Here is a 25,384-nt window from a genome sequence, read left to right on the forward strand (position 1 = left end):
CTGACCCCTACTACATTTCTAGTTGAACATATGATTGTCTCATCATTTTTTGATTTCTACAAGTGTTCAGCTAAATAACATATACCTTGACTATTATCACGAGACAACTATCTGACCCTACTGCATTTCTAGTTGAACATACGATTGTCTCGTCGCCTTTTGATATCTGCAAGTGTTCGGCTAGATAGCATACACCTTAACTATTCTCACAAGACAATTATCCGACCCTAAAACATTTCTAGATAGTATGTTGCTCACGAGTATGAGTTTTATAACTCATCATGTTATGCTTAAGATTATGAGTTATGCTTAAAGATGATGTTTACAAATTTCTCCCTAGCTTATATTCAATTTATTACTTGCTTTTTAAACCTTTGTATGCTGATTTAGCTCAAACATAAATGTAGACTCATTGAGTATATCTGAGTAAGGAAAGAAACTTGAACATACCATTCTTATGATCTCAAACATATGGTCTACTCTGCAAAAAGGTTCCAAAAGCAACAGGTACAAACTCTGGTGTTTATAATTTCAGATTAAGATCAACACTTTCATCTTCAATATTGAATCTGCCCAAAGTTTTGGGGGATGCCTGGCCACTTTGTGCCATTTCTGGAGGGAAAAAGCGGTAGTATGGCTGAAGTCGATTGCACCAACTCGGTTTTGGATGGGGACAAGTTGGGATCTCCACGCTTCCCTTCAACAAATCGACGAAAACAGCAAAAATTATCAGAATGCAGAAAGAAACACGACCTCGGTGCACTAACAACTCGAAATGGATATCATTTTTGCTGTTTTTCTTACTCGACGAGGTAGCGATATGAGATCTGCAAACTCATGGTTACTATCCACAGCATGAGCTGAAAGGTGCTTGAGTTTTGAGCTTTGGCATATCCATGTAGTTGTTGGAGTGGCTAGTGTGAGTAAATCTCCTCTAAAAGTATTTCCTTTCAACTTTTTCCTTGAATTTGGTTCTGAGGATGAAGATGAACAAGATGGACCTTCTCTGAATAGTAAAAGACAGACGATTTAGACTCACTTAAAACACATTTGATAATTGGAAGTGTTGAAAGGAAAACAAGATGAACATATGACAAACCCGATAAACGGATAACTATAGAAGCCAACGTTACTACAAGAAGCGGATTCATCTGATCTCATAGGAGCAGCCATAGGAGGTCTGCAGTTGAAAGTAGGGCTTGCAGGGATGTCCATAGACAAGGCATATGGTCTCTTCATGCCAAACATCTACAACCACACATGAATATATTCACTAAAGATTATAGCATTCGCTTGTTCGGTTTTTTGATTTTGAACATATCAGAAATTCAATATGACCCAAACTTATAGCTTTTATGTTCAACTCGTGACTGTTCGTTACCATATTTTAAGTTAGTCTTCGACTCATCGTGTCTTTTGTGACACGAGTCCATGCATTCTCATTTGAAATGCAAAAGGTATCTGCTAGCCTAACATGCACTGTTCAAAGATAAGTGAACTACAGAAGCCAAAAATTTCCACAGTTCAATCAGGAGGGACTTAGTTGAAGACTAAAATCTACAGAATTTTATCCCAATAGCAAAGCTTCTTACAAGTTGTTAGTGCTATGGCATTGACATGTTTAAGTTGAATGAATTCAAAATGACTATAACCTTGGTACCTCTGGCCACACTGCAGTGTAGTTGCCACAATAGCTTTGGTTTGAAGGGGGCTCTGTAAGAAAGTTTAGCAGGGACGATGACGACGACACATCCACCTATACATTTCATATAAATATCCTTCATATAATGGTTTTTGAAGTCCTAATTTATATTTAAATGGAAATCTGGAAGACAAACAAACCAAAAGTGGATAATTACCCCTGCAGAAGAAGATAGCTGATGTAGCTGTTCTTTTTGCACCAATCCTGGGGAAGGCCAATCAATGTTGGCTTCATTGGTCAAAACGAAATTCGATCGAAATCCAAAGTTGAAATCGGAGATACAATTATCCTTTTGAAGATTGAATTCTAGGGGATTCCATGTTTTAGGGACCTCTCCTTGCCCAAGTACAGGCATATCCGTCCGTTCGGTCTCGAAACCACCATTATTCAACTGGATCAGTGCAGTACTACTGTTCATGCTTGTATCATCAATATTTATGCTAGGCAAAGGTGACTTGAAAACAAAACTGGATGGAGATAGAGAGGCAAGTGGAACAGAACAGGAAGATTGCTTTATGGGGTGCAAATTTGGAGCTGATACAGATAGCTTAGAGGAGATCTTGGCAGGTGATAAAGAAGATGAGGGTGAAAAAAGTGCAGTAGCATTTTTCTTTTGCTGTTCTTCTAGCCTGATCTTTTCAAGTTGTGCAACACCTAGACCTCTTTGAGGAGCTCTCCTTTGTTTTGACTTCCTATTGGAACCAAACCCTAAACTACCACCACCACTACCATTCTCATGAGTTTGATATTCTTGTGCCATTCTTGCAATCTTCCATCTAATCTTTATCTACTCACAAAATATCACTCCATAAAATTTGACACAAACCCTAAATTCAGACATGGATATAGACCGTAACTTTTTTGACATTTCAGTAGAGCTCAAAATCACTGGCGTATTTCATATATCTCAATCGCTCTGTTCTAATGCACTTCCATTCACGTTTTGAAAATCACTGCAAAAATCCACAACTCCTTTAATCCATCGGAGAGCAATGCAAATCAAAATCCAAATGAAGTAAGATAACAATCTGAAGAACTTACCCGGCTGTTCAACGCAAGAGATCGAATGAGGAAGAATTTTCGGATTTTTCTCGATCCAGTTGCTTCTTGTCTGTGAGGAAATCAAACTCGAAAAATGTGGAAGGGCTCCATAACATGTTTTCAGGAAAGTTAAATCGGGCAAATCTAAAAGCGCCATAAATAGTAGTGCTCTTTGCGATCTTTTTTGCCGCCCGAATCCTCGGTCTAACTCATCCACTTCCTTCCTAGACCCTGAAAATTCTCACTCTGTTCTTCCTTCTCTCTCTCAAATTATGGTTACAATTCTCTAATTTAAAGAAATGACCAATTATCACTTCAATTTTACTTCTCAACATTCCTCTTGTTCTTCATGGTTTGAAGGATGAACGTTCTTTTAGTTCAAATAAAGAGTAAGAGATTATGAACACTTCAGATATCTTCCGGTAAAAAAACATTGTATATTTAATTTAATAATTAAAGACACTGTTTTATTTTTTTTTATTTTTAATTTACAATTTTTATAAGAGAATAAAATAATTAAAATTCACAAAAAAATTAATTTACCAAATTTATATATATATATTTTTTTTAACTCTACAAATTGCAGTTTCCATTTCCAATGCGCGCGCGCGCCTCTTCTTCATCATTCCGCCATTAGAGGGGCGATCCTTCATCTTCCGGAGATGAAACCGCGGTTTTGTTTTGATTCAGCTGTTAGCTCCAAAATCATGTACTTCGATGGAGCCATGCTTCTTCTCTCTTTTCCTTTTCTTTCTATTTCTACTCCCTCTCGCCTCCGGTGCTGGACGCTGTTTGTTGCTTGTCCTCTGGTAAGCTCCTGTTCTATTTTAAGATTATTTTGTCTTTTATCTCTCTGTTTTTTTTTTTTTTGTTGCATTTTGTGAAATTCAATCGAGGAAGAATCATCATCCGGTTTAATGGTGAGGATGAGGGAGAAGTATTTGTTTGCGGTTGTTGTGATTTTGTCTTAGAGTTTGTATTGATTGTCTTATTTGTCCAGTAGAGCATATAATTTATTTGTTAGAATGTCTGGAAGAGAAGGAATATGAGCCTCTAATTTATACACTCTGCAATTTCCATTTTGAGTAGCATTCTGGTTGAATACGGATGAGTCCAGCAAATTGTTTTTGGACAATATTCTAGCAACGCAAGGTGAAACATGTTACAAGCAATGGATAACAATTTAGCTTTCTCTTTAATTTGTTATCTTTTGAAGATAAGAATGAAGAGTATAGAAATAGTTTTTCATCATTCTTTCTAGTGGTAGCCTTCCCATAAACTTGGGGTAGAAATAATGACACAAGAAAGCTGTGAAAGCAGAATGGAAATGTCAAGAAGTCAGTTTGGCTTCATACTCTATATATTTAGAGCCAGTTCTGATTGAATTCATCTCTAGTTCTTCATGTTCCTAGAATGGCCATAAACTTCAGTGATCCAAAATTGATAGCCATCTGGGAGGGTCAGGTGTGTGGTAAGTGTAAACAAACCTTCGGTCACCTCAGAGATAAGATAACACGGGGTCGTTCCACCTGATGAGAATACCCCACGAGGAGCCACTAGCAGCATCCATGGATGTCTAGCTAATATGCTCCACTCCAAAGAGATTTGATTCTCCATCTATCGATGGTATGCAACCTAGTCTCTTGAAGAATAACCAAAGTGGGGTTTAATCTGAGGAGAAAAGTTTTGATTAAAGTCCTTTTTTAGCTATCTCCAACGCCTCCGCCATTCCAAGAAATAACGATCGTAAAATGGGGTTGCCACCCTTCGAGAGCTTAGATGACGATTGGCCATAGTTCACATTGGTAACGGGGCCTGCAAGCTCTCTAACCATCTTCTTCTGCTTTTGTACTATTTTGGTTCTCTTATTGGTGGTGGTATAGGCATAATGCACAAATGATACTCCTGTAACCAAGGAACAATAACATGCATGGCCTCAGCAGGTGAAATGGGTCAGGGGGCTGTATCTCCTCTTCAAATTCAGGCTCGGGGTCGAGAAAGAGGGTGCCAACCTCGGTATTTGCTAATTGAATTTGTTCATTAGAGGGAGGGAGAGGAGTTTTTTAGGCTACCATACCAAGGATGGTGGAGTAGAAGAGAGAGGGAGAGTGCTAGAGACAAAAATCATCATCTATTTTTGTGGTTAATGGTCACCGCTAAATTTTCAGGTGAAGGGCGAAAGGCGAGAGATCGGGTAGTTTATGTTGAGCATGGATGGTGGTGATGGCAAGTGGGGTTGGATTTGGACGGGCAACTGAGGGAAAGGGGAAGAAATGGGCTTTATAGTTTTAGGAGGTGAGCCTAGCTTTTATGTACTAGTCTCAGGCCTTTTTGGGAGACGTGGGATTTTTGGTCCATGAGGGGGACGAGCTTTGATAGGAGGGGACAAAAGAGTTATCATTGCTTAGAGAGGGTGGGTCAGCTATTAGGTACACCGATGGTGGCTGTACAGTAGAAATGTCAGGTAAAGGAAGACAAAAAAGGACAGTGGTGTCGGCGATAGACACGATGGATTGGGGGATAGAGACTTGTTAGCAATGGGGTTGCATTTCTGAAGGAGACGAACCGGGAATACTCCAGCGACGGCCCTTTTCCATGAACCCTTTTATAACAAACCCACCAAGTAATTTGAAATGACAAAAAAGGATCAATCTGAACCATTAGTGGCAACGTAGATGAGGACGAAATAGCAACTTTTGATAGGATAAATTCCGATTTGTTTTCCGTAGTCTTGAAGTCTTTTTAGACAAAGCCTCTACAAGCTTCTTTCGTATATCTAAGGGATTGGGCCGTTTGTTTTACATTTTGGGATGGTAAAAGGAAAGGAAAGTGGGAAGAGTTTTGTGAACCATGTTTGGAGAATGTAAAAGATGGGTTTTTAAAACTCATCCTTTGTTTCCTTTTGTTTATTATTATTATTATTATTATTATTATTATTATTATTATTATTATTTTGCATTATTTCTTCCTTCAATGATTTATTTTTCTCGATTTTCTTTCATTTTTTAATTCTTTTATTTTCTTGGGCATGAGCTTAGGGATTCCAAGACCATGTTTGTTTTAAAGTTTTAATTTCTTCCATCATCTTAAATTCTTTGAAAAACTTGAGTTTTCTTCTGTCTTCATTTATTTTTCATTTTTATTTGTGATTTTATTTTACATATCCATAATTAATTAATCAATTAGTTATCTTGGTTAATCAAAATTAATTATTTAATTAGAGTAAATCAATAATAATTTGTTTAAATGTATATTTAATCATTTTTACAAATAAAAGTTTACTAGTCATTCAATTTGAAATTGTAATTGATAATAAAGAACTATAATTAATTAAAATTAATTAAGTATTTTATTATAATAACTATTTTAAATATGTTAAACTAATTCTCCAACCACACGAGACTCCAAAGAGTTTATGGAACAAAGTTTTGTAAAAATATTTACAATATTTTCTTCATAAAGAAAAAAATGAACTTTCAAACTTGGGGTAACTTAAGAACACAAGTTAATATAAGGAGGAATGTTGGAAGATAAATAATATTTAAACCTTTATTATTATTACCTTGAATTAAATCAATTATGGACTCTAAGTTTGCCTTGGTTCATTGACAAGATTTCTTAAATTAATGCGTGCTCAAATTATCATATCATTAAAGAATTGACTATATTATACTGTATTGCCACTCACTTTATTATCCATCCCATCATCTGTTCAGATTGTTCAATGATCAAAAGCAAACTCTAAAAGATATCTGAATTCCTGTAGGTACTATATAATACTGACATTTTAAAGAACGAAGTATAGGACTCATTTATTTAAGCTGTTTTTCCTATATAAATGTGGGAATTCTTTGCCCCTTTTTGATTGAAATGGATGTCTTCTTTAATTATGAAAATTAAGCAAATAAGTCCATGCAGAGAGGCTCCATATCAGTTGGTCTAACAAGGGGCATATTTTACACCCATTGGCAAACAAGAGTTGCTTTATCAGCTGTAAATCAGTTCCTGTTTTTGTCTGCAAATAAATAAGTCTTTAAAGGAGTTTTGTGAAGTTTCTGTTGAGTCATTCTAAAGGTGAACCCATCTGCAGTGGAGGGCGAACTCCTTAGATCTAAGTCCGGCTTCATAGAGCCTTGACAAAGAACACTGGGGATGGAGTTGGAAGGATAGATGGATTGCAGATAGCCATAGGAGATACGAGCCAATACTCACCCCACAATCCCAAAGAAGGTGCAGGTGAAGCAATCAGGCGTACTCAATAATAAAGTGACTTATCAACTGGGGTCGAGGGACTCAAATTCAGCCAGAGATTCTCCGTCGAACAGCAAGTGGAGTTTAAAGGCCAGAGATTCAATGTACCCAACTGCTGAAACAAGCTACAAGAAGCTGAAGGTCATTTCTGGAGGTAATCAACCAACCCAGAATCCACAGCTGACATTCAATGATATGAAATTGGTATTCCTCACAATAATTTCACTGCTTGCTTTGTAGTGTGAATCTCTATTATTTTGCCTAACAAGAAAAAAAAAAAAACTTGGTCTTCCATGAAAAAGTATGCTTTATACTTCCATCATAACCTTATCCTAGGCATTTCCTTGATTAGTTTGCGATTCTCAAGAAAGAAGAAGACAGAGTGTCTGAACCTTATAGGTCTCATTTACACTTTCCTTGCTCTGTGTTTATTGCTCTGCATATACTGAATTAAAGAAGCACCAACTAAAGCTGAGCATTGTCGCTATCTCCACATGAGACAATTTTTTTTATCCAAGAGTCTGCAACATAGAGAGAAAGACAGAGAGAGAGAGAGAGGAACATTCCAGCTAGATTCTGAAATTTAACAGGGTTGGGGACCATAGACAGATGGTGAAGCAACTTAATTAGGTGGTATCCATCTGTATATTCTTCTATAATTGGGCATTTTTGTGTTCATACCCTTCTTTCTTGGTTGTCCAGTAGATTTACTCCACTCTGCCCCACTTGATCTACCAGCCACGATATCCATCACACTCGTATTGAATATGGTGCAACATTTCAGATTCCTCTACCACAGGATCTTATTGAGTTCTAATCAGTTCCCTTTTCTCTATCAAAACCTACGACTCATTGTTTCAGAAGGAAATACTAGCCCTTATACCAAGACTTAGAAACAGGAATCTAATTCTACTAATTCGGGTACAATAGGATCCCCGAGACTGGTGATAAGCTTCAACTTGAGGTTGAGATAAGAACAGAATCTTAGTGCTGATGGATTTATGAGAATCAGCCTTCCTGTGCTTTCCTTTTCATACTAGAATTCAGATTCCAAGTTTATCATTCAAGGAGGCTGAAAGGAAAGCCACAACGCACTGTTGCCATAATATTTTGCCAATTTTGTGATCAAAATTTCTGAATTTGATCGCTCAGGATTAGGAGGCATACCTTAAGACTTGCTGAATTTCTGAGCTCGAAAACTTCAAGCAATTATCTACTGTTCTTGGAAAATGACTTGTCATTTGCTAACATGCCCCAAAATCCAAGCAATGAAAGAGAAGTGAATGATTTATTCTTATAATTCTTTCTGCAGGTTTTAAGGAAGATGTTGAGGCAAAACACCTTTCTCTGGGAATTCACTCGAGCAGACATCATAGTTGCAGGAAATAGCAATTAGCTTATGCAATCTGGACAACAGCTTAGCTCCTTTAAACAGGTAAAAGATACCGATTATTCCTCTAGTTTTCGTAACAAGAAAGCATCCACCAACTTTAACCAAAAGTTGATAAGCATAAAGTCAAGATATGCCTAAAACTTAAAAATCTCTAGTCTTTTACTATAGAATTATGCTGTTGTGCATAGAATTAAGGGGACCATACCACAAACAGGCTCAGTAGTTTCCTGCTTCGAAGGGGAAAGTAAAGAATCCCAGAGAAACTAAAACTGAAATATTGATTAAAAAAGTAGTTATAATAATCAAAGTCTTGCTACATAAACAAAACGAAAGACAGTTTCATCGTTGGATTAAACAAATATTAGAACTAAGAGTCCTTTTTTTTTTCCAGCATGAAATAACATAAACAACTGACAGAAGATAAATAAACCATGGACCATAAGACCTGAAAAACTCCCAGATTCAGTATTTCCATGGTAAAGGCCATTGAAACAAAACGACCCAAAATTCTACCCTCTTGAGAACCATGCGGTGGCTTGACTGCTGGTGCTGCTAACCTTGGCTTTCTGGTTGAAGATGCACACCTGCAATAACATAATCGTCTAAAGTAGGAGAAAATCTGAGGTTAGACCAATTGTGTTGAGGATCAGATAAATTTGAGAAATGGGTTTCGAAGTTAGGACCTGTTGACGGAGAAATCTTGGGATTTTGATCTAATCAATGGCGAGAATCAGAGGAAGCAGAGGATGGCTTGTCTGAAATGCCATTGTGCTCCTCATCACCTTGAATTCGCGTTGGAATGTGAAACCCGGAGAACCCGCCTGAGGCGAATCCTAAACTTGTGTAGGAAGATTGGTGGATTGATGGTGTCATGTGATGCTGTTGATGATCAGTAGCTGTAAGTGATTGATCAATCCAAGCGCGAATTGAAGGTGTGTTACTGGACTGAAGGGGTCCCCTCTGAGAAAAAAACTGGTTTTCACCAAATAATGGCTGCATAAGTGACGACGGTGGCAGTGCAGTTGACAAGTGAGGCGAGTTGAAGACATATCCTGCACTTCTAATCGCAGCTCCGCCATGGCCACTGCTGCCGCCACTACCAGTTTCTGCACCAGATGCATTCCAGGAAGTTATCCTCGGGAACCGGCTAATCTCTGCCGGATTGAGGTTGTTGTGCTCAGACCAACCAGCGGTGGTCACATCAAACCCACTTAATGTGGCGGTGCCGGGGAATAAAACGTGATCATTCTGATGACCTTGACTCTGGTGCTGAGCATGATGATGCCGGTGAATAGCTATTGGGTCTTGAAAAGATTGCAAAGAAAGCCGCAGATCTTGGTTCTGGCTACTCGTCCTGGAAAGCAAATCTTGTGGGAAATTCTGGAACTGAATGGACGATGAGGTGGTCTCCGCCGCCGCCGTGCCTATGGGGAAGAAGGACTTGATGGTATCAGCAATGGAGTCCGAGTCCAACGACGGTGGGAGAAAGCTCGAGGTGCTGTTATTTGGGCCTCCCCCCATTTGGGTATGCTGCAAGTTTTGCAGAGGAAACTCTGAGACTCTGCTGTGGCTCCCCACCACCGAAGCTCTCCGATTACCGGTTGGACTGAAGACATCACGTTGGACAGAAAGTAGACTCTCGTTCTCATCGTTTAGGCTCTGCTGCTCCTGCCGCTGTGTGGATGCGTTTGCTGTGCTCGGGTTCCATGCAGGGAGCTCGGCGAGCTCGTCAATGGAGGCCTTGGCCTTTTTGATAAGCCAGTCTACAGCTTTACTGGGTCGGTCGTAGCCGAGGCGGTCTTGGACATCGTAGAACTGGATGGCGGTATGGGCCGAGAGGCGAACCCGGCGGTCTCTTGTGCCTTTGGCGGTGCAAACTTTGCTGTGACGATCTTTTCTTCCAGTGGAACGAACAATGTGGCCTCCTTGAACCTCCACGATCTCGCCGCCGCCCCCGCCGATTCTCATCCCCAGCCTTGACGACGTTGCTGTTTGGCGGTGGCTCTCGCCCATTTTTCTCGCATATTCGATGCTCTGGTCGGCAAAAGTGGAGGCAGAGGCGGCAGGTGCCGCCACAGGATGAGGAGGAGGAAGCTGAAAGTAAGAGCGTTTCTTGGGGGCTTGCTGCTGGTGGGTTTGTTGTTGTTGTTGTGACTGTGAATCTAAAGCTGCGTAGTAATTGTGTAGACTTTGGTCGTCTTGGTGGGTGTTTTGAAGAAAAAGATGCTGATCCTGGTGCACATTGAAGGGCTGCGATTGCTGCTGATGGAGGTTATGGTGGTCTTGGCGGTGGTGGGGCGGAGAATCTTGGTCGTCTTCCTCCTCTTTTCCTTCTACATGCCTCGAATTTAGAATCTGGTTCTGATGATGATGATGACGATTTCCTTGAGGATCCAGACTCGGACTGTTTTGCTTTCCTTCTTCCAGCTTTAAATGGGCAGTGCTTTTTCCTAATCTTAATGGCTTCCTCTATCCTCTTCTCTCTCCTCTCTCTCCCCTTCTCCTTTCTGCAATTGCTGCTGCTGCCACCACTCTGAAACCTGTTGCTTCTGCTGCTGCTGAAGATTCTGCCGCCTCGTCTGCCTCTCCCAAAAAGTTCTGCCATTCATTTTTTTCACTTCCATCCCCCATTCCCTCCCCAACTATTCCCCAATACTGAAAATCCAATACCAAAACCACAACCAGAAGCCTAAACCCAGTTCAATTCCACAGCCTAACCCATCTCTCACGCTCTCTCTCTGTCTCTTTGTCTCTCTCTCTCCTCCCACTTTCTCTCTCTGCTTCAGCACAGCTTTTGAGAGTTATGTCCCTTTATGTGATAGATACCCACTTGACCAGGAAAACCCCAGATCACTTTACACAACCCCCTTCCTCCCCAATTCCCTTAACGGTCTGGTTGGGCAATTCTCTTTCTACATGAGATATTTATAGAGACAGAGCCTGTGATAGGTGTTCTTTCTCTGGCTACGGATTGTTTGGAAGCTATGGAAATTGAATGGAACAGTACATCATCAAGGCTACAAAGGAAAACAAGAGACCCAATCGAGGTCTTTAATGGCGGCAGCAGCAGCAGCAGCGGACAGTGGAACTTAGCCTACTGCCCTGCTCGTAAAGAAGATCGTAAAGATCTCTGCCAATATCATTACTGAATTTGCTGCGATAGTTTGTACTACAGCAATCCCTCCCGATAGATTATTTTCTGCCAAAATCTTCTTTTTTCTATTCAATTATTGGTTTATTTAACTTTATGCTGTCTAATACAACACCCTTTCTCTCTCTACAAAACTTGTGGCTTTGGAGCTGTTTATTTCCATTCAGTTTTCTTATGCCTCTCTGACATTAGATCTTCAAAAATAAATTCCAACTTCAAAAGGGGTTAATAATTGATAGGAACATATTGAAAACTCTGACATGGGTTTCTTCACAAGTGGAGAATCATTAGTTCATGTTGAAATTGGAATAACCTTTTATTTGTCCTTCTTTATCTCCTTTTTTTTTTTTTTTTTTTTTTTTTTTTCTCTTTACAAATATCAATATGCCAATTATTTTTTACAATTTTTGGTTTTTATATTTAATACAGTAGTATATGAACTAATTTCTCAATTAAATGAGGGAATAACCAACGTTTAAGCGTCTTTTATAAAAAGAAATAATTGCTCGACAAAATCCTCTTTGTTCTATTTAAATTATTATATAAATTTTTAAAAATAATTATATATATATATTATATTTGTTCAAAATAATAAATTTTTAAGATAAAAATAATTCAGTTGACTTTAGCTTCCCTTGATGCCATTTAGATTCGTAGCTCTACCTTTTACTAAAAGTTTTTATTTTATTTAAGTAATTTTATATTTTTATTTTATTTTAAAGAATGGTTCTATGAGACAAAAATGCATGATTGGATCTACAGTTTACTTTTGAGATGTGATTTTTTTTAACTTTCATACAAACTTTGAATTAAATTTAAAGGAAAAGATTTTATACCAATTAGATCTCCAAATTAATAATTATAATTCTTTTGACTTCATTTCATTTAACAACTCAAAATCACCTAATTAAATTATTTTTCACCAAAATCTTAATAATTTTTCCTAATTAAGTCGAGAAAATAGATTTAAAAANCCAAAGCAGAACTGAGGTGGAGAGATTTAGAACTGTGTAGAATCTTCAAGCTGCTGTACCCTACCTTCTCAAGTCAAATGTGACTCACTCCTTCCCTTGGCCTTGCCTTCTAATTCCCATTTGGTTTCAATTGACATAGTTGATTCTGTAATTTACATAACCATTGCTTTATTTGCATACATGTCGTTGTTGTGTTTTTTGGTGAATAATATGAAGAAAGTCCTTCAATGATATTATTGAAGCTTTATTTCCATTTGCAGTGACAGTTATTGGATATTAACTTTTAGCAGCGACATGTTTTTAACTGCTTTGCTGAAAATATAGTTACTGAATCAACCATTTCAACTGTTGTAGTAGTAGTAGTGGTAGTGGTGAATAATGGGTGTGCCAGAAAAACATAAAAGAAAAATTGTCCTTTCTGTGTGTAGAAGGGGGAAGGGAAATGAATTGGAAAGAGAAGATTGAAGAGTTTCTTAGTTGAATTCAAATTAACTGACTCACTTATTGTTTTCATTTCACAGTTTTTGATAGGCTGGAAAGCAGTTTTGGTTATAGCTTTTGGCTGAGCTCTCTCTCTCAGGTACTTGTCTGAATCCTTTGGTAGATTGTATCTAATTATATGCATTTGTTAAATATTGTGCCCTTTGTTTCTCTCTCTTTTACTCCTCTTATTATGACCTCTCTGTGTTTTGTTGTCTTTCTAAAACACCTTTAATGGCTGCCCTCTCTCTCTCTCTAGAAAGCTTTTATGATGGGTCTCCTCTGTTTTCTCTTGCTTCACTTAGAAGAAAAAAGTTACCTTTTCTTATTTTTATTTTTTTTAAAAAATCCTGGTTTGATTGAAAAACTCATCTCTACTTGTTTCTTGTTTTTTTTTCTCCCTTATTCATTCTTAAATGAAAGGGAGAGATATACAGATATTGATGATTTTTTTGTGGATAATNGGTTCTATGAGACAAAAATGCATGATTGGATCTACAGTTTACTTTTGAGATGTGATTTTTTTTAACTTTCATACAAACTTTGAATTAAATTTAAAGGAAAAGATTTTATACCAATTAGATCTCCAAATTAATAATTATAATTCTTTTGACTTCATTTCATTTAACAACTCAAAATCACCTAATTAAATTATTTTTCACCAAAATCTTAATAATTTTTCCTAATTAAGTCGAGAAAATAGATTTAAAAAATCGCTTATATTAGTGAAATTGTCATATTCCACCTCTCATAATTATAAATTAAATCTTAACCATAATTAAAATTGATTCATTTACGAAGATTTAACGTTTTAATTAATACAAATTTTTTTTCTTTCCAAAAATTATCTTAGTTAAATATCTAGAAATTATAAAGAAAATACCCAAAATTGGTTAAGAAAATAATAGAGTTGATGAAGTTACCCCATTTGAGAGGACAACGAAGCTTCCCTTTCATTTGTTGTGTGGGTCTTTTTCCAGTTCCCAAATCTTACTGTCTTGAAAATGGACACTTCAAAACAACACCCAATAAAAATTAAATCTTTTGTATAATTGGATAATTAACATTTATAGTTACTCACTCATGTTATTATTTATTTATTTATTTATTTTTCCAAAAATAAATAATAGTTACAATCATCTCCTAAATTCAAATATATGTTTTTAAAAATTTCAGACATGTGAATTTTACCATTTAAAAATAACAAGAATTTCAATGAAATAACTTCTAAAGTATTAAAAAAATATTTTAAAATCAAACAAAATATTTGAATATATATATATATATATATATATATATATTTCAATTAATAAATGAGACAGATCCATTGAAATAATTCTCATAAAAGCATAGCCAATAAGCGAGAACAATAAATTAAATTACAGAAAAAAAATATATAGTAGAGTAGATTGGTACCTTATTTTATTTAAATAATATATATATTTTTTTTTTATAAATCCTTTATTTTATTAAATTTGTGGGCGAAAATTCTTTTTAACAGGACATTCCAAACGTTTGACTCATAAATTAAAATGGTATATTATTCTTAGGCTCTAAAATCGTACTTTTATTTAGCTTTAGCTTCTAGATTTAATTATTCTAGGCTACAAATTCAATAATATTATATAAATTAAATGCTTAAATTTAATAATTTTTTATATATATAATATATAGTACAAAATTGAGGGTTATTTGGGAGCCAAATTCCCTTATATTATTATTGGGTAGTTTCCCTTGGTGTGGGTCAATTACACTTATGGTTACATTATATTAATATGCATAAATGATTTATGTACGACATGTCGGCTGACATCTTAGCAAATCCATTGTAGCCTTGTTAATACCTAGGACTACTTGTCGTCGTCCCAAAATCAAGATTTCAGCCTTCAAGAACATAAATAACTTGGAAAATCCCAATCCCAATCCCAATTTCTATTACCCTAATTTCTATTCCCAATCGAACATATTCCGTTACTTGATATTTTAACTAAGACGGTGACTAGTTAGTTCAAATAATACACCGACTACATATTTCGCATTCTGTAGGTCCCAAAAGAATCGAACCTTTTAACATTGCATTATTGGGATGTTGCTATCGAGAAACGTGATAAAAAGTCAAAATATTTGTAGGTATCTATTAAAACGTATATATTTTTTTAGAAAAAACTTTTTTTTGGTTTTTTTTTTTTTTAAATATAGACTAAATTATTAAAAAAAAAAAAAAAAAAAATAGTCCTATTCTTTCAATCGTTACATTATTATCCTTACTTTCATAAATGTTTCGAAACCGACTCAATTTATTCCGCTCTCCTTCATTCAAACTTAATCTAATCAAATTATTATTATTATTATTATTTTTAAAGGTTTATTGATAGTGTGTTGGATGTGTCTGCAAATGTTGTCTTGTCCCTTTCTCCTCTCCTATCTCTAATTTGCATCTTTCCCCTTTTAACTTTATTATTATTATTATTATTTATTTGTTTTATTCAAACTTTTTTAATGTTTTTTTATGACTTTTCTTTTAAATATCTATGGATATTAATATTTTCTTGATATTTTTCTTCCTTGCTTTAAATATTTTACATTAAATTGCGTTCTTTTATTTTTATTTTATACAAATTTTATCTAAAAAATAATATAATTATTTTCCATATTTTCTTATTATATTTATATTAATTTAACATTTTCATAATATCAAAATTTAATTGAGAAAACCCTATTTATTATTTATTTATTTAAAAATAAAACATTAAAATTTGTCTGAGAGAGAGACAAAAATAGGGTTTGAAAATGATAATTAATAAATGTCAGAGGAGGTAAGGGCTAAAAAGTAAATATGTTTGAATTAAATATTTCCAACCACATGAATTCTTTTTTTTTTTTTTTTTTTTTTTTTTTTTTTTTTTTTTTTTTTTTTTTTTTTTTTTTTTTNTTAAATGCTTACTTAAATATTTTATAAAAACTACGTCAGTTGGTCGACCAATTCATAAATGACGCACAATTTAAACCAAGCTACGTTGAATCAGGTACGTAAAAAATTTCTCGACTCGCCGAACTAAAAAAAATTTAATTTTTAATTTAAAATTAATATTTTACGATGATCGAGTAAACGTGAGATATATGACTGAATTGAAACTTTAATCGAATGAGAACGATTCTGTGGATACGAAACTTTGGGTAAGAAGTGATAGCTGCTACTCGACAAAGTGTACCTTATTTTTCAGTGGCTCAATCATAGAAACTTCAAAGGTAAACATGCTTGGCTTGAAGCAATTCTATGTTGAACGGTTTTGTAGATATTGTTCACTTTGATCTATTACGTACCGACGTTAGTCTCACATTTTTTTAAAACGCGTCTGTTATGGAGAAGTTTTCATACCCTTTTAAGGAATGTGTCGTTCGTCTCTAAAAACGATGTGGGATCTCTCGTTCAAGTACAGTAGATAACGTGGTCATGTAGCAGAATATACAGGCAACTGTCGATGTAGTTCATGTCAAGTAGGTAACATAGTCTGTAGCAAGAGATGTAAGAGAATACCGAGACAATCAGAATCCGAATTCCAAATCTTTGTTCAAATCTCGAGATGGTTAAAATTGAATAATTGAGTGAATAATAACAAAATTTACCTAATTTATTAGAATAGGGGATGACACTATTTTAGTTTACCTATGTTTATTAGGTTACACAATCTTTGATTTAATGGCTTAATTAAGCTCTATAATATAATCTTAAGACCTTACACTTTATTGCAAATTTAATTGAACTGGTCCCCAAATTCAAAATTATGTGACGATTAATTCTCGTTTGATAATTATTTTGACCACCAATGGGTCGTTTTTTCAATTTTGTACTATGACGTTTTTAAATATATTAAATGAAAAAATAATTTTCATTTAATTTAGTTATTGTTTTATTTTATATAAATGTTCGAGTCCTCACCATTAATTTTTTTTTTTTTGATAAATTTGAAACCTAACGCATACACGTTTTGATGACTAGATAGTCGGTAAATAGTTAATAGTAATAATTTAGTTCGATTTAGTCCTTTTTGTAAAAATTGTTGATAAGTTTTTATGAAATATTTTACGTAGGTAAATCAATAAACTAACTAAAGACGTAACGTGTTTATAAAGTTACAAAGTCCAGTAGTTTACTGTCAAAATTCACATTTAATTTTTTTCTTTCCCGTCAAGTATTTCTCTTGTAGGGTGTTCATATAACTTATAACTCAATCAACTCGAACTATCTAATCATAAAATCTTTAAAAAATAAAAAATTTGGTTCGATTTACGAGTTGACATTTTATTAGTCGGGTCAACCTGACCAACTCGAAAATAAGGTTACAACCCAACCAAACCGTACCCTACTTTTAACGATATTAAGAATATTTAACGTTTGTAATTACATCAGTGGTAAATTGTAATTTATAAATATTTGATATTTGAAATTCTATTCAGCTTATTCGAGTCATCGAAATTATATATATATATATATTAAAAAAATAATCATAAAAATTAATTTTTGAGATTTATTAGATTTGGGAGAGATATTAAAAGGGCATATGAAGAGTACCAAAGAGTATAATGGGAAGTTGCTATCAATCAATTTCAAAAACCCTAATTTTCTTCCCTCTTTTTCTACCCACAATATATTATCATTTTCTTTTATACATATATTTTAATTCATTTATTTTCAACAATTTAATTTTAAAAGAAATAAAAAATAAAAAATATTTATTATTGTGACAAATTACTCGACCGATCTTAAAGCTTGACATGCCTTCTAGTCAGCATAACACCTTAAGTCTCACATCATATTCAAACCGAACATATTATACATTAACATTTCTTCGTTAAATTGCGTAAAAAATTGATAACTAAAAAAGCGGGAAAAAAAAAATCAATAATTTATTTATTAAAAATTAATTTTTTTTTTTTTACTATGGTAATTGTTGGGTGTGGATGTGAATAGGTGTTGAAGGGTCCAAAGGTGGGCTACAAATCAAAGGACAAATCAACATCCAATTGTCTTTATTTTTCTTTTTTGTAAAGTTGAGGACATAATATCGGCAAATTTCCATTACTACCCCTCACCTATTTTTTTTTTCTTTTTTTTTTCTAATAATTAAAATAAAAATCAATTTTATAAAATTAATTATATTTTCTACCTTTGAAAATTCCCCTACCCCAATTTCAACTTAAACTACCAATGACTCTCCTCCGAGGCATTAAACCATCAATATCATATTTTTCTTTTTCTTTTATTATTATTATTATTATTATTATTATTATTATTTTAATTTGGGTATTACCAAATATATATATTAAAATATTCTAAAAAGAAAGATTTAAATATAATCTTCCCATTAAGGGCTTTGCCATGCATAAGCCCAATAGTAATTGGGCCCATTCGAATTCAGCCCTGGCCCAATTTCTCACCAGTTAAATGAACTCAGCATCTGCTTATTTTTAAATTTTAAAATATTATTCGTAAATTAATGATATATTTATAAATTATTAAATTTGGGACTAATTATTAATTAAAATTTATCTGAAATTTCATTCAAAAAATATATATATAACTACCTGAAGCTTCACCGTGAAGGATAAGCGTTGTCCCTTTTGAAAGAAAGGTCAAGAAACCCGACCAAAAAGTCATCTCAATTACAAAGTGGTAACCCGACATTAATAGTAAAAATATTATTGGTATTTTTGAAAATTTAAAAATATTTTGAGACTTAGTTCAATTTTTTTTAATATTTTTATTAATTTAACCGAAAAAGAACGAAGATAATAGATTAATAATCGATCTCATATTATAATTATTTAAGTGTTTATAATTTTTTAACATTAAATCTAAAAATACTATTTTTACATTTTCTTTTAAAAATTAAAAACTAAAAGCTAAATAGGCAACTTAAAATTTGAGATTTTTTTTTAAAATTTTATTAGAATAGTCAAAAGATAAACTCAAATTCATAATTACTTTTTAAATAGAGAAAAGAAAATGCATTAGACGAAACATGTTGCAATCCCACTCGCGGTCTACGCGCGTGAAGCTCACCCTCGGCCACCACTTCTGCGTTTCACAGTGAACAACGGAAGTTCGGATTCCGAACTAACCAGAAAAAACGATGAGCTTCATCAATTCATCCAACAACTTTCCGAATCCATCATCAATCCACTGTACGATTTCTTGGATTTCATCTCCTCGTGTATCGGAAACCGTAATTTTTTTTTTCTCTCGTTCCTGTGATCGTCAAGCTTAAACCCTAGTTTTTGTTGTTTTGGATTTCTGTTCTACATCCTTCAGCTTCGTCGATCGTGCATTAAACTTGTAAGAACTCATGATTTTTATGGAATTTTTCTCTAGTATCATTTGGTATCCTTCTCTTTTGACAGTATCGGCGTTTTGTTATTGTAGCAGATTACATGTATGGCTTCGGTGCTGCGAGGTGGTGGTGAACCGGGAGGGAATCCCAGGAGGACGGATGATAACAAGTTTAGTACCGGAAAACAACGGAAAGAGAGTAAAATCCCCAAACGTGCTCGAAATTCCGTACAGATTCCTGCCGTCGCGGCCGCCAATGGCGGTGGTGATCCGTCTTCTCCTTCTCATTATCCGATCGATGCTTTAGTCACGTCTAGGGATTCTTCAGGTCAAAATCGCTACATCGAACAGGTTAATGCCGATGGAGTGCCGGGATATACGAGGTTTGAAAACCGGGTTAGGATTTGCTTGAATTCTAGATCAAGATCTGGGATTAAAGAGCTTACGACGAAGCTTAAGGGCGAGCTTGATCACGTCAGGAACCTTGTGAAGAAATTTGAATCTCAAGAACTGCAGATTAGTGGTTATGGTGGTGATGTTGGACATAGTCAGTCGCAGTTTTCTGCTAATAATTTGGTAGAGAAGGTTGGTAACACATGGAAGGATGATTCTGTGGTGGGTTCCGCCGATGTGCCCGCTTCTCGACTTGTTCGAAGCGTTTCGGTGGCCGAAAACTTCGGAGAATTTGCAGAGAAAGAAATGAACAAGCATAAAAATTCAAGATATAATCCTAAGACGGAGTTCCCGGTATCGGATTGCGATTCGAATCGAGGTAAGATTGATCCATTGCTTAAAAGCTGTAACAATTTGCTGGAAAGATTGATGAAACATAAGCATGGTTGGGTGTTTAATGTGCCTGTTGATGCCAAGCGTTTGGGGCTTCATGATTATCACAAGATCATAACGAAGCCAATGGATTTAGGCACTGTAAAGATGAGATTAAACAAGAACTGGTACAAGTCACCAAGAGAGTTTGCTGAGGATGTGAGACTCACATTTAGTAATGCCATTACATATAACCCGAAAGGGGAGGACGTTCATATAATGGCGGAGCAGTTATCGAACGTATTCGAAGAGAAATGGAGGATTATTGAAGCCAAACAAAATGTTGGTAAGGATGATGGATCCAGAAAATCTCCAGCTCTTGCCACACCGCCAGTGGAATCAAGAACTTTCAGTAAATCGGAGTCTACGACGAAGCCTCCGCCTGCAAATAGGGAGAGTTTAGGTAAGTCGGATTCGATAACAACGCCTGCAAACGTTCCTGATAAGAAACCAAATGCTAAGAATCATGGAAACATAGAGATGAATTATGAAGAAAAGCAGAAACTGAGCATTGATCTTCAGGATTTACCATCAGATGAGCTGAATAATGTTGTGAAGATCATTAAAAAGAGGAACCAGGGACTCTTCCAAAACGATGATGAAATTGAGTTGGATATTGGTAGTGTTGACTCCAAAACCCTCTGGGAACTTGAGAGGTTTGTGGCTGATTACAAAAAAAGCTTGATCACGAACAAGAGAAAAGTCGACGCCGATCTTCAATCATCGCGCTTCTCGACCAAGGATATGGTAAGATTTGAATCAATCTGTTACAGTTTCAAGTTCCTTTCTTATAAAAAACGGTCGGCAGGGTGAAACAAACACTATATTGTAACGATGCAGGATCGAGCTGTGGATGATGCAGGAGGAGGACCTGTAGGCGGCAATGCAGGTAAAATTGTTGAAATCTTTGGTGAATGCTTCAGTCTATAACTTTTGGTAACTTAGAAATGGAATGTTATAAAAGCATGTTTCCACCATTGAAGCAACCTCTTGATAACTAGCAGTAGCAGTAACTTGTAGAGGTTAATGGTTATATGATCTATGTTTCTACAGACTCTGAAGGTGAGGGCGACAGTTCCTCGACGTGTGGAGATGCGAATCAGTCTCCCTCGGGTTGAATTGACTAAAACAAGGTACGAGTTTGAAGTCTAGTACTGAATGTGGTAGCTCGCTTCATGTTCTTGTTGGCTTGGAAGCATCACATATGAAAATATTTCCTAATGTGTGATATTTAGCTGAATCAACATGGAAAACTCTAGGAATTTGGCAATTGTTTTCAGGAGCGTCTTCATCTTTCCCGATTTTACGATAAGCAAGTTGAAACTCGGAAGTTGATTGTTCTATTATCCTTAAGTAAATCCTATCTGAATAATCATATAATTTGATCAGAATCTCCAAACCAATTTTCAAGTCGGGTTACGAATCGAGGCTTGTTCTTATGAAGATGAAACTATGTGTGATCTGAAATTGACGAATTCGTTCCTCTGCAACAGGATCGTATGGTTTGGTTACATCACGTTGGAGCAATCTCCATCTCCCATGGTGATTTGGAGGGAAGAGATCAAATGTTCTATTGATAAATTTAGATGATGTTCATGATTCCTTCGCATTTTATGAAATCATTTTGATAATTGTATATTTTTGTGAAATAGAACTTAGAAGGTAGCACAAGTTAATTCCTTTCTAGGATGGATTGATTGATCTTTCCATTTTCTTTAGCAGCTGTATATACTAAAGGATCTTCTTTGGAATATGAATTTAATCTTTTCTTTGTCAGCAATGAACTGTTCATAGTGTATTTATTATGAAAATGCAACCAAATTACTAAATTAAATCATAGTAAACTATCTCTTTGAGTCCTAACAATCATTGTAGGTTCCTACTGAAACTTTTTAACTTCACCCCGACCGAACATGGTTGGTATCTTTCGCGTCCTAACAAGCATAGCCATTCTTGATCCATAATTCACATTTTCACCATAATCCCTGAACTTTTAAGTTTATTCTATGCTTAATCCTCACACTTATGAAATGTTTCTTTATAGTAGGGCCTTACTCATCTAAAAATGTTGCTTTTAGGACGTCTATATGTTAAATCATGAATATGATCATCTATTTTACGAGAGAATGTGTTCAAATCATGGTAGCCACCGGCTTAACATTTAACATCCTATGAGTTACTTTAGCAACCAAATACGCCAAGACCACATATTGAACACGACCTAAAAATAATCCACACAACCCAACCCAACCCAACCAATCAAGCACTGTTTCAGTCCAAATGGTCGGACGATTCTTCATATTAAAGATCGAAGATTCTAATAGTGATCCCTCAAAAATATGACACCGGGAATTATTGATAAAACTTATACGAGGGAAATGAACTACTCTAACAAAAAAAGTAAAGCCGGTTGCTCGTGAGCAGCATCATCAGTTACAGTTGGGTGAGAAAAGAAACAATGGATGAGTTTTATGGTAACGTGGGCAAGAGATACCTGTCCGGATTGTAAATAATACAACCACCACCTAACTTTTGTTGGCAAACTGGATTCCCTTCTCAATTGAAGCTTTGAGCTCGGGCTTCAGCTTTTCCAAACCTTCTTTCTCGAAGTCTGAGAGATGGCCCAAACCCAAAACTGACTCTACTCCGTTCTTTCCAAGCTTCACCTGTTTATAAAAGAAATTCAAAGTGATGAACAATAATTCATGGTGTCGAAAGATTTGGACTCTAATGAGTTTCAACTCAAACAATATGCTAGAAGGAACAAGCAGTCCAAACAGAACATAATCAATTACCTTTGAAGCAAAGAATGGAAGTTCAGTGACAGTTGATTGCACAAACGAGCATTCCACAACATCTGGAACCCCATTCAGTCCCTTGAGACAAGCATCTGCAAAAAGGGCACCAGCATAGCTGCCAGAAGCAGTAAAAATGTTAAAATTTTACTTGCATTATTGACATGGCAAGGAAAATAAGAACAGAGAATGATGAAAGAAGCCCCGGCTGTTGAGGAAATCAACTTCTGATAAATAATTCAGCAGCAAGTAAAAAGTCTTACGCCATTGATAATGTAGCAGAACCCTTGCCGGCCTTTGCTTCCACAACTTCCGTTCCTCCATCTTGAGTTCGCTTGGTGAGAGCAACAATAGTCTCATCTGACAAATTAGCTTTTGGGGTAGCCTGTGACAATCAGATGCACCGTATAAAGGCTATAACCCCTCAAATTCAAAGCAATCGATGCAATCCCCACGCAGGAACACTGGTTATACATCTAGCATATTTGTAAAAAGAAGGGAAGTACCTGAGAAAATAGTGGAAGAATGGTGATGCCCGCATGGCCACCAATAACAGGCACATTAACCTCTGCAAGCGTATAACAATAGTCAGGCAATAAAATTTGACCTTTCATCATTGTAAATAGAAATTAACGGAGAAATTTCAAGCATAAAATTTTAGCAAGGAATTATACCAGCTACTGGAGCATTTGCTTTCCCAGCATAAAAGGTTTTGGCCCTGACAACATCAAGAGTAGTAACACCAAACAACTTCTTCTCATCATAAGTGCCAGCTTTCTTGAAAACCTCAGCAGCAATTGGCACAGTTGAGTTGACGGGGTTGCTGATCATGTTAACAAGAGCCTGCAAAACCGTATTTTGATTACAAAATGAAGTAAAAATAACAAAATTAAAGAATTTGCATCTCAGTATAAGAGTGGTGGGTACTGACATTGGGGCAGTACTTAGCAATGGCAGTGCAAAGTGATTTAACAATGCCAGCATTGATGTTGAAGAGATCATCACGGGTCATGCCGGGCTTTCTTGGAACTCCAGCAGGAATGATGACAACATCAGATCCCTCCAAAGCTTTACCGAGTTGGTCCTCACCCACGTAGCCAGTAACCTACACAGAAAAATCTTGTAGTGAACAATGATCTAACGACGAAATCAAGAGATGGAAAAAAAAAATTAAAAAAGAAAGAGAGAGGGAGAGAAATGAAACAAATTAGCTCAAACCGTTGGACATGAACGAATAAGAACAAAACAGGAACTCCAAAAACATGCAGACACCCGAGTTATAAACTTCCTTAAATTTTGAAGCAGAAAACAAGCAAAAAGCACAACAATCGAAATCAACCGAATCAAAATCAGATCGATTGCAACTCAAACAGAGGCATCAACAAACCAAAAACACAACTATTTATAACCGTACAAGAAAAAAAAAAGAGAAATGATAAGATTTACCTCGGATCTAGTGTTAACATGACCAACATCGGCGGCAACACCAGGAGTACCAGCAATATCGTAGAGAGCAAGCTGGGAGACAAGTGGATTAAGCTTCATGAGAAGCGCCAAGGGCTGTCCAATCCCACCGGCGGCACCAAGAACGGCCACTTTCCTTTCCGGCACTGATTCAGTCCCAAAGCTACGGGTCAAGAGGTGCTTCGACGAAGAGGACCTCGAGGCGACGGAATGAACAGATCTGAGAATTGAGGCCTTCATGGTTCCACGTAGAAGAACAGCGACGATACCAAGAAAACAACAGAGAGGAGGGTTTTGGCGGAAATGAGGGGTTCTTCTTCAGATCATATCGAAGTGCTTTTGCCTTTATTCTCGAGGCCAAGGGCTCGATTGTAATTTGGATTTCTTTTTCCATGTAAAAATGGAAATTAAAAGAAATGGGTATATTTCATGTTCGCATTGTTTTTTATTTCTTTTTTCTGATATAATTTAAATACTCTTTAAATAATAAATTGTTTATATCTACAAAAATAGATCAAGTTTATTCAATACATTTACTTTAATATCTATCAAATTATTTTTTTTTTACTAAAACTAATCGGGTACTTTTTTTTTTTTGTATTTATTTTCAATGTTTCTCAAAAATGAAAATATTTGCATTTAAACGTAATTTCTACAAAATAGAATAATTCAAATCAAACACAATAAGAAATTGAATTCTATTTATAAAAAAAAAAAAAATAGAAAACCCAAAATTTTCAGGTTTTTGTTTGTTTGGTACATAAACTTATTAAAAAGTATTTAATAAATTCTAAAATTATCAATTAATAAGTCTCTTAAAATCTAAAATTATGTATGTTTTTTTTTAACCTATTTAACATTTTTAAAATATATAAATTAAAAAAAAAAAAGATATATCAATTTCTTCTTTGCACATATAGACATAAATACACACCTTGAACATTTAAATTTTTTCCTTTTGAACAATAAATATCTAA

At 35.4% G+C, this 25,384-nt stretch overlaps 4 protein-coding genes and 1 long non-coding RNA gene across 9 annotated transcripts; 2 read left to right on the forward strand and 3 right to left on the reverse strand.

Annotated features, from left to right (window-relative positions):
• Positions 1 to 398: 398 nt before the first annotated feature.
• LOC111808784 lies at positions 399 to 3,112 on the reverse strand. The gene is made up of 6 exons (XM_023694960.1): positions 2,744 to 3,112; positions 1,860 to 2,655; positions 1,661 to 1,756; positions 1,100 to 1,248; positions 805 to 1,006; positions 399 to 697 (listed from the first exon to the last, which is right to left on the reverse strand). Exons 2-6 carry the CDS (start codon positions 2,460 to 2,462, stop codon positions 524 to 526), a joined length of 1,224 nt encoding a protein of 407 aa, XP_023550728.1. The 5' UTR covers positions 2,463 to 2,655; positions 2,744 to 3,112; the 3' UTR covers positions 399 to 523.
• A 246-nt stretch (positions 3,113 to 3,358) lies between these two features.
• Positions 3,359 to 8,806, forward strand: LOC111799251. Of its 2 annotated transcripts, none has more exons than XR_002815797.1 (3): positions 3,359 to 3,552; positions 6,645 to 7,198; positions 8,307 to 8,806. It is a non-coding gene; the product is annotated as an uncharacterized LOC111799251 (long non-coding RNA). The 2 variants fall into 2 exon arrangements; XR_002815796.1 differs by having other exon boundaries at positions 6,645 to 7,148.
• LOC111799238 (transcription factor TCP4-like) lies at positions 8,665 to 11,691 on the reverse strand. Of its 2 annotated transcripts, none has more exons than XM_023682714.1 (2): positions 9,071 to 11,691; positions 8,665 to 8,971 (listed from the first exon to the last, which is right to left on the reverse strand). In XM_023682714.1, the coding sequence occupies exon 1, from the start codon at positions 10,398 to 10,400 to the stop codon at positions 9,105 to 9,107; it is 1,296 nt and encodes a 431-aa protein (XP_023538482.1). In that variant the 5' UTR covers positions 10,401 to 11,691; the 3' UTR covers positions 8,665 to 8,971; positions 9,071 to 9,104. The 2 variants fall into 2 exon arrangements, with proteins under 2 accessions (XP_023538482.1, XP_023538474.1); XM_023682706.1 differs by having other exon boundaries at positions 8,665 to 8,989; positions 9,071 to 11,687.
• Positions 11,692 to 18,989: 7,298 nt separating this feature from the next.
• On the forward strand, positions 18,990 to 21,928 carry LOC111799126 (transcription factor GTE3, chloroplastic-like). 3 transcript variants are annotated; one of them, XM_023682555.1, is made up of 5 exons: positions 18,990 to 19,329; positions 19,420 to 20,895; positions 20,989 to 21,037; positions 21,202 to 21,282; positions 21,637 to 21,928. In XM_023682555.1, exons 2-4 carry the CDS (start codon positions 19,429 to 19,431, stop codon positions 21,264 to 21,266), a joined length of 1,581 nt encoding a protein of 526 aa, XP_023538323.1. In that variant the 5' UTR covers positions 18,990 to 19,329; positions 19,420 to 19,428; the 3' UTR covers positions 21,267 to 21,282; positions 21,637 to 21,928. The 3 variants fall into 3 exon arrangements, with proteins under 3 accessions (XP_023538323.1, XP_023538306.1, XP_023538314.1); XM_023682538.1 differs by having other exon boundaries at positions 18,991 to 19,329; positions 19,417 to 20,895; XM_023682546.1 differs by having other exon boundaries at positions 18,991 to 19,329; positions 19,417 to 20,895; positions 21,202 to 21,281; positions 21,642 to 21,928.
• Positions 21,929 to 22,417: 489 nt separating this feature from the next.
• LOC111799161 (malate dehydrogenase, mitochondrial) lies at positions 22,418 to 24,743 on the reverse strand. The gene is made up of 7 exons (XM_023682584.1): positions 24,390 to 24,743; positions 23,875 to 24,048; positions 23,618 to 23,786; positions 23,450 to 23,511; positions 23,207 to 23,328; positions 22,944 to 23,061; positions 22,418 to 22,814 (listed from the first exon to the last, which is right to left on the reverse strand). The coding sequence occupies exons 1-7, from the start codon at positions 24,645 to 24,647 to the stop codon at positions 22,674 to 22,676; spliced, it is 1,044 nt and encodes a 347-aa protein (XP_023538352.1). The 5' UTR covers positions 24,648 to 24,743; the 3' UTR covers positions 22,418 to 22,673.
• Positions 24,744 to 25,384: the final 641 nt, after the last annotated feature.

The sequence above is a fragment of the Cucurbita pepo genome, chromosome LG01 (assembly GCF_002806865.2).
Source record: "Cucurbita pepo subsp. pepo cultivar mu-cu-16 chromosome LG01, ASM280686v2, whole genome shotgun sequence".
NCBI classification, from domain to species: Eukaryota; Viridiplantae; Streptophyta; class Magnoliopsida; order Cucurbitales; family Cucurbitaceae; genus Cucurbita; species Cucurbita pepo.

Bases quoted from the DNA above. Each gene is read 5' to 3' on its own strand.
- LOC111799238 (XM_023682714.1), bottom strand. From the start codon at position 10,400: ATGGGCGAGAGCCACCGCCAAACAGCAACGTCGTCAAGGCTGGGGATG.
- LOC111799126 (XM_023682555.1), top strand. From the start codon at position 19,429: ATGGCTTCGGTGCTGCGAGGTGGTGGTGAACCGGGAGGGAATCCCAGG. The intron at 20,896-20,988 runs GTAAGATTTGAA...GTAACGATGCAG, and splicing joins GCTTCTCGACCAAGGATATG to GATCGAGCTGTGGATGATGC. The intron at 21,038-21,201 runs GTAAAATTGTTG...ATGTTTCTACAG, and splicing joins ACCTGTAGGCGGCAATGCAG to ACTCTGAAGGTGAGGGCGAC.
- LOC111808784 (XM_023694960.1), bottom strand. From the start codon at position 2,462: ATGGCACAAGAATATCAAACTCATGAGAATGGTAGTGGTGGTGGTAGT. The intron at 1,007-1,099 runs GTTTGTCATATG...TTTACTATTCAG, and splicing joins TATAGTTATCCGTTTATCGG to AGAAGGTCCATCTTGTTCAT. The intron at 698-804 runs GTAAGAAAAACA...GATTTGTTGAAG, and splicing joins TCATATCGCTACCTCGTCGA to GGAAGCGTGGAGATCCCAAC.
- LOC111799161 (XM_023682584.1), bottom strand. From the start codon at position 24,647: ATGAAGGCCTCAATTCTCAGATCTGTTCATTCCGTCGCCTCGAGGTCC. The intron at 24,049-24,389 runs GTAAATCTTATC...TTTTCTGTGTAG, and splicing joins ATGTTAACACTAGATCCGAG to GTTACTGGCTACGTGGGTGA. The intron at 23,062-23,206 runs GTAAGACTTTTT...TGCTTCTGGCAG, and splicing joins TCTGCTACATTATCAATGGC to CTATGCTGGTGCCCTTTTTG.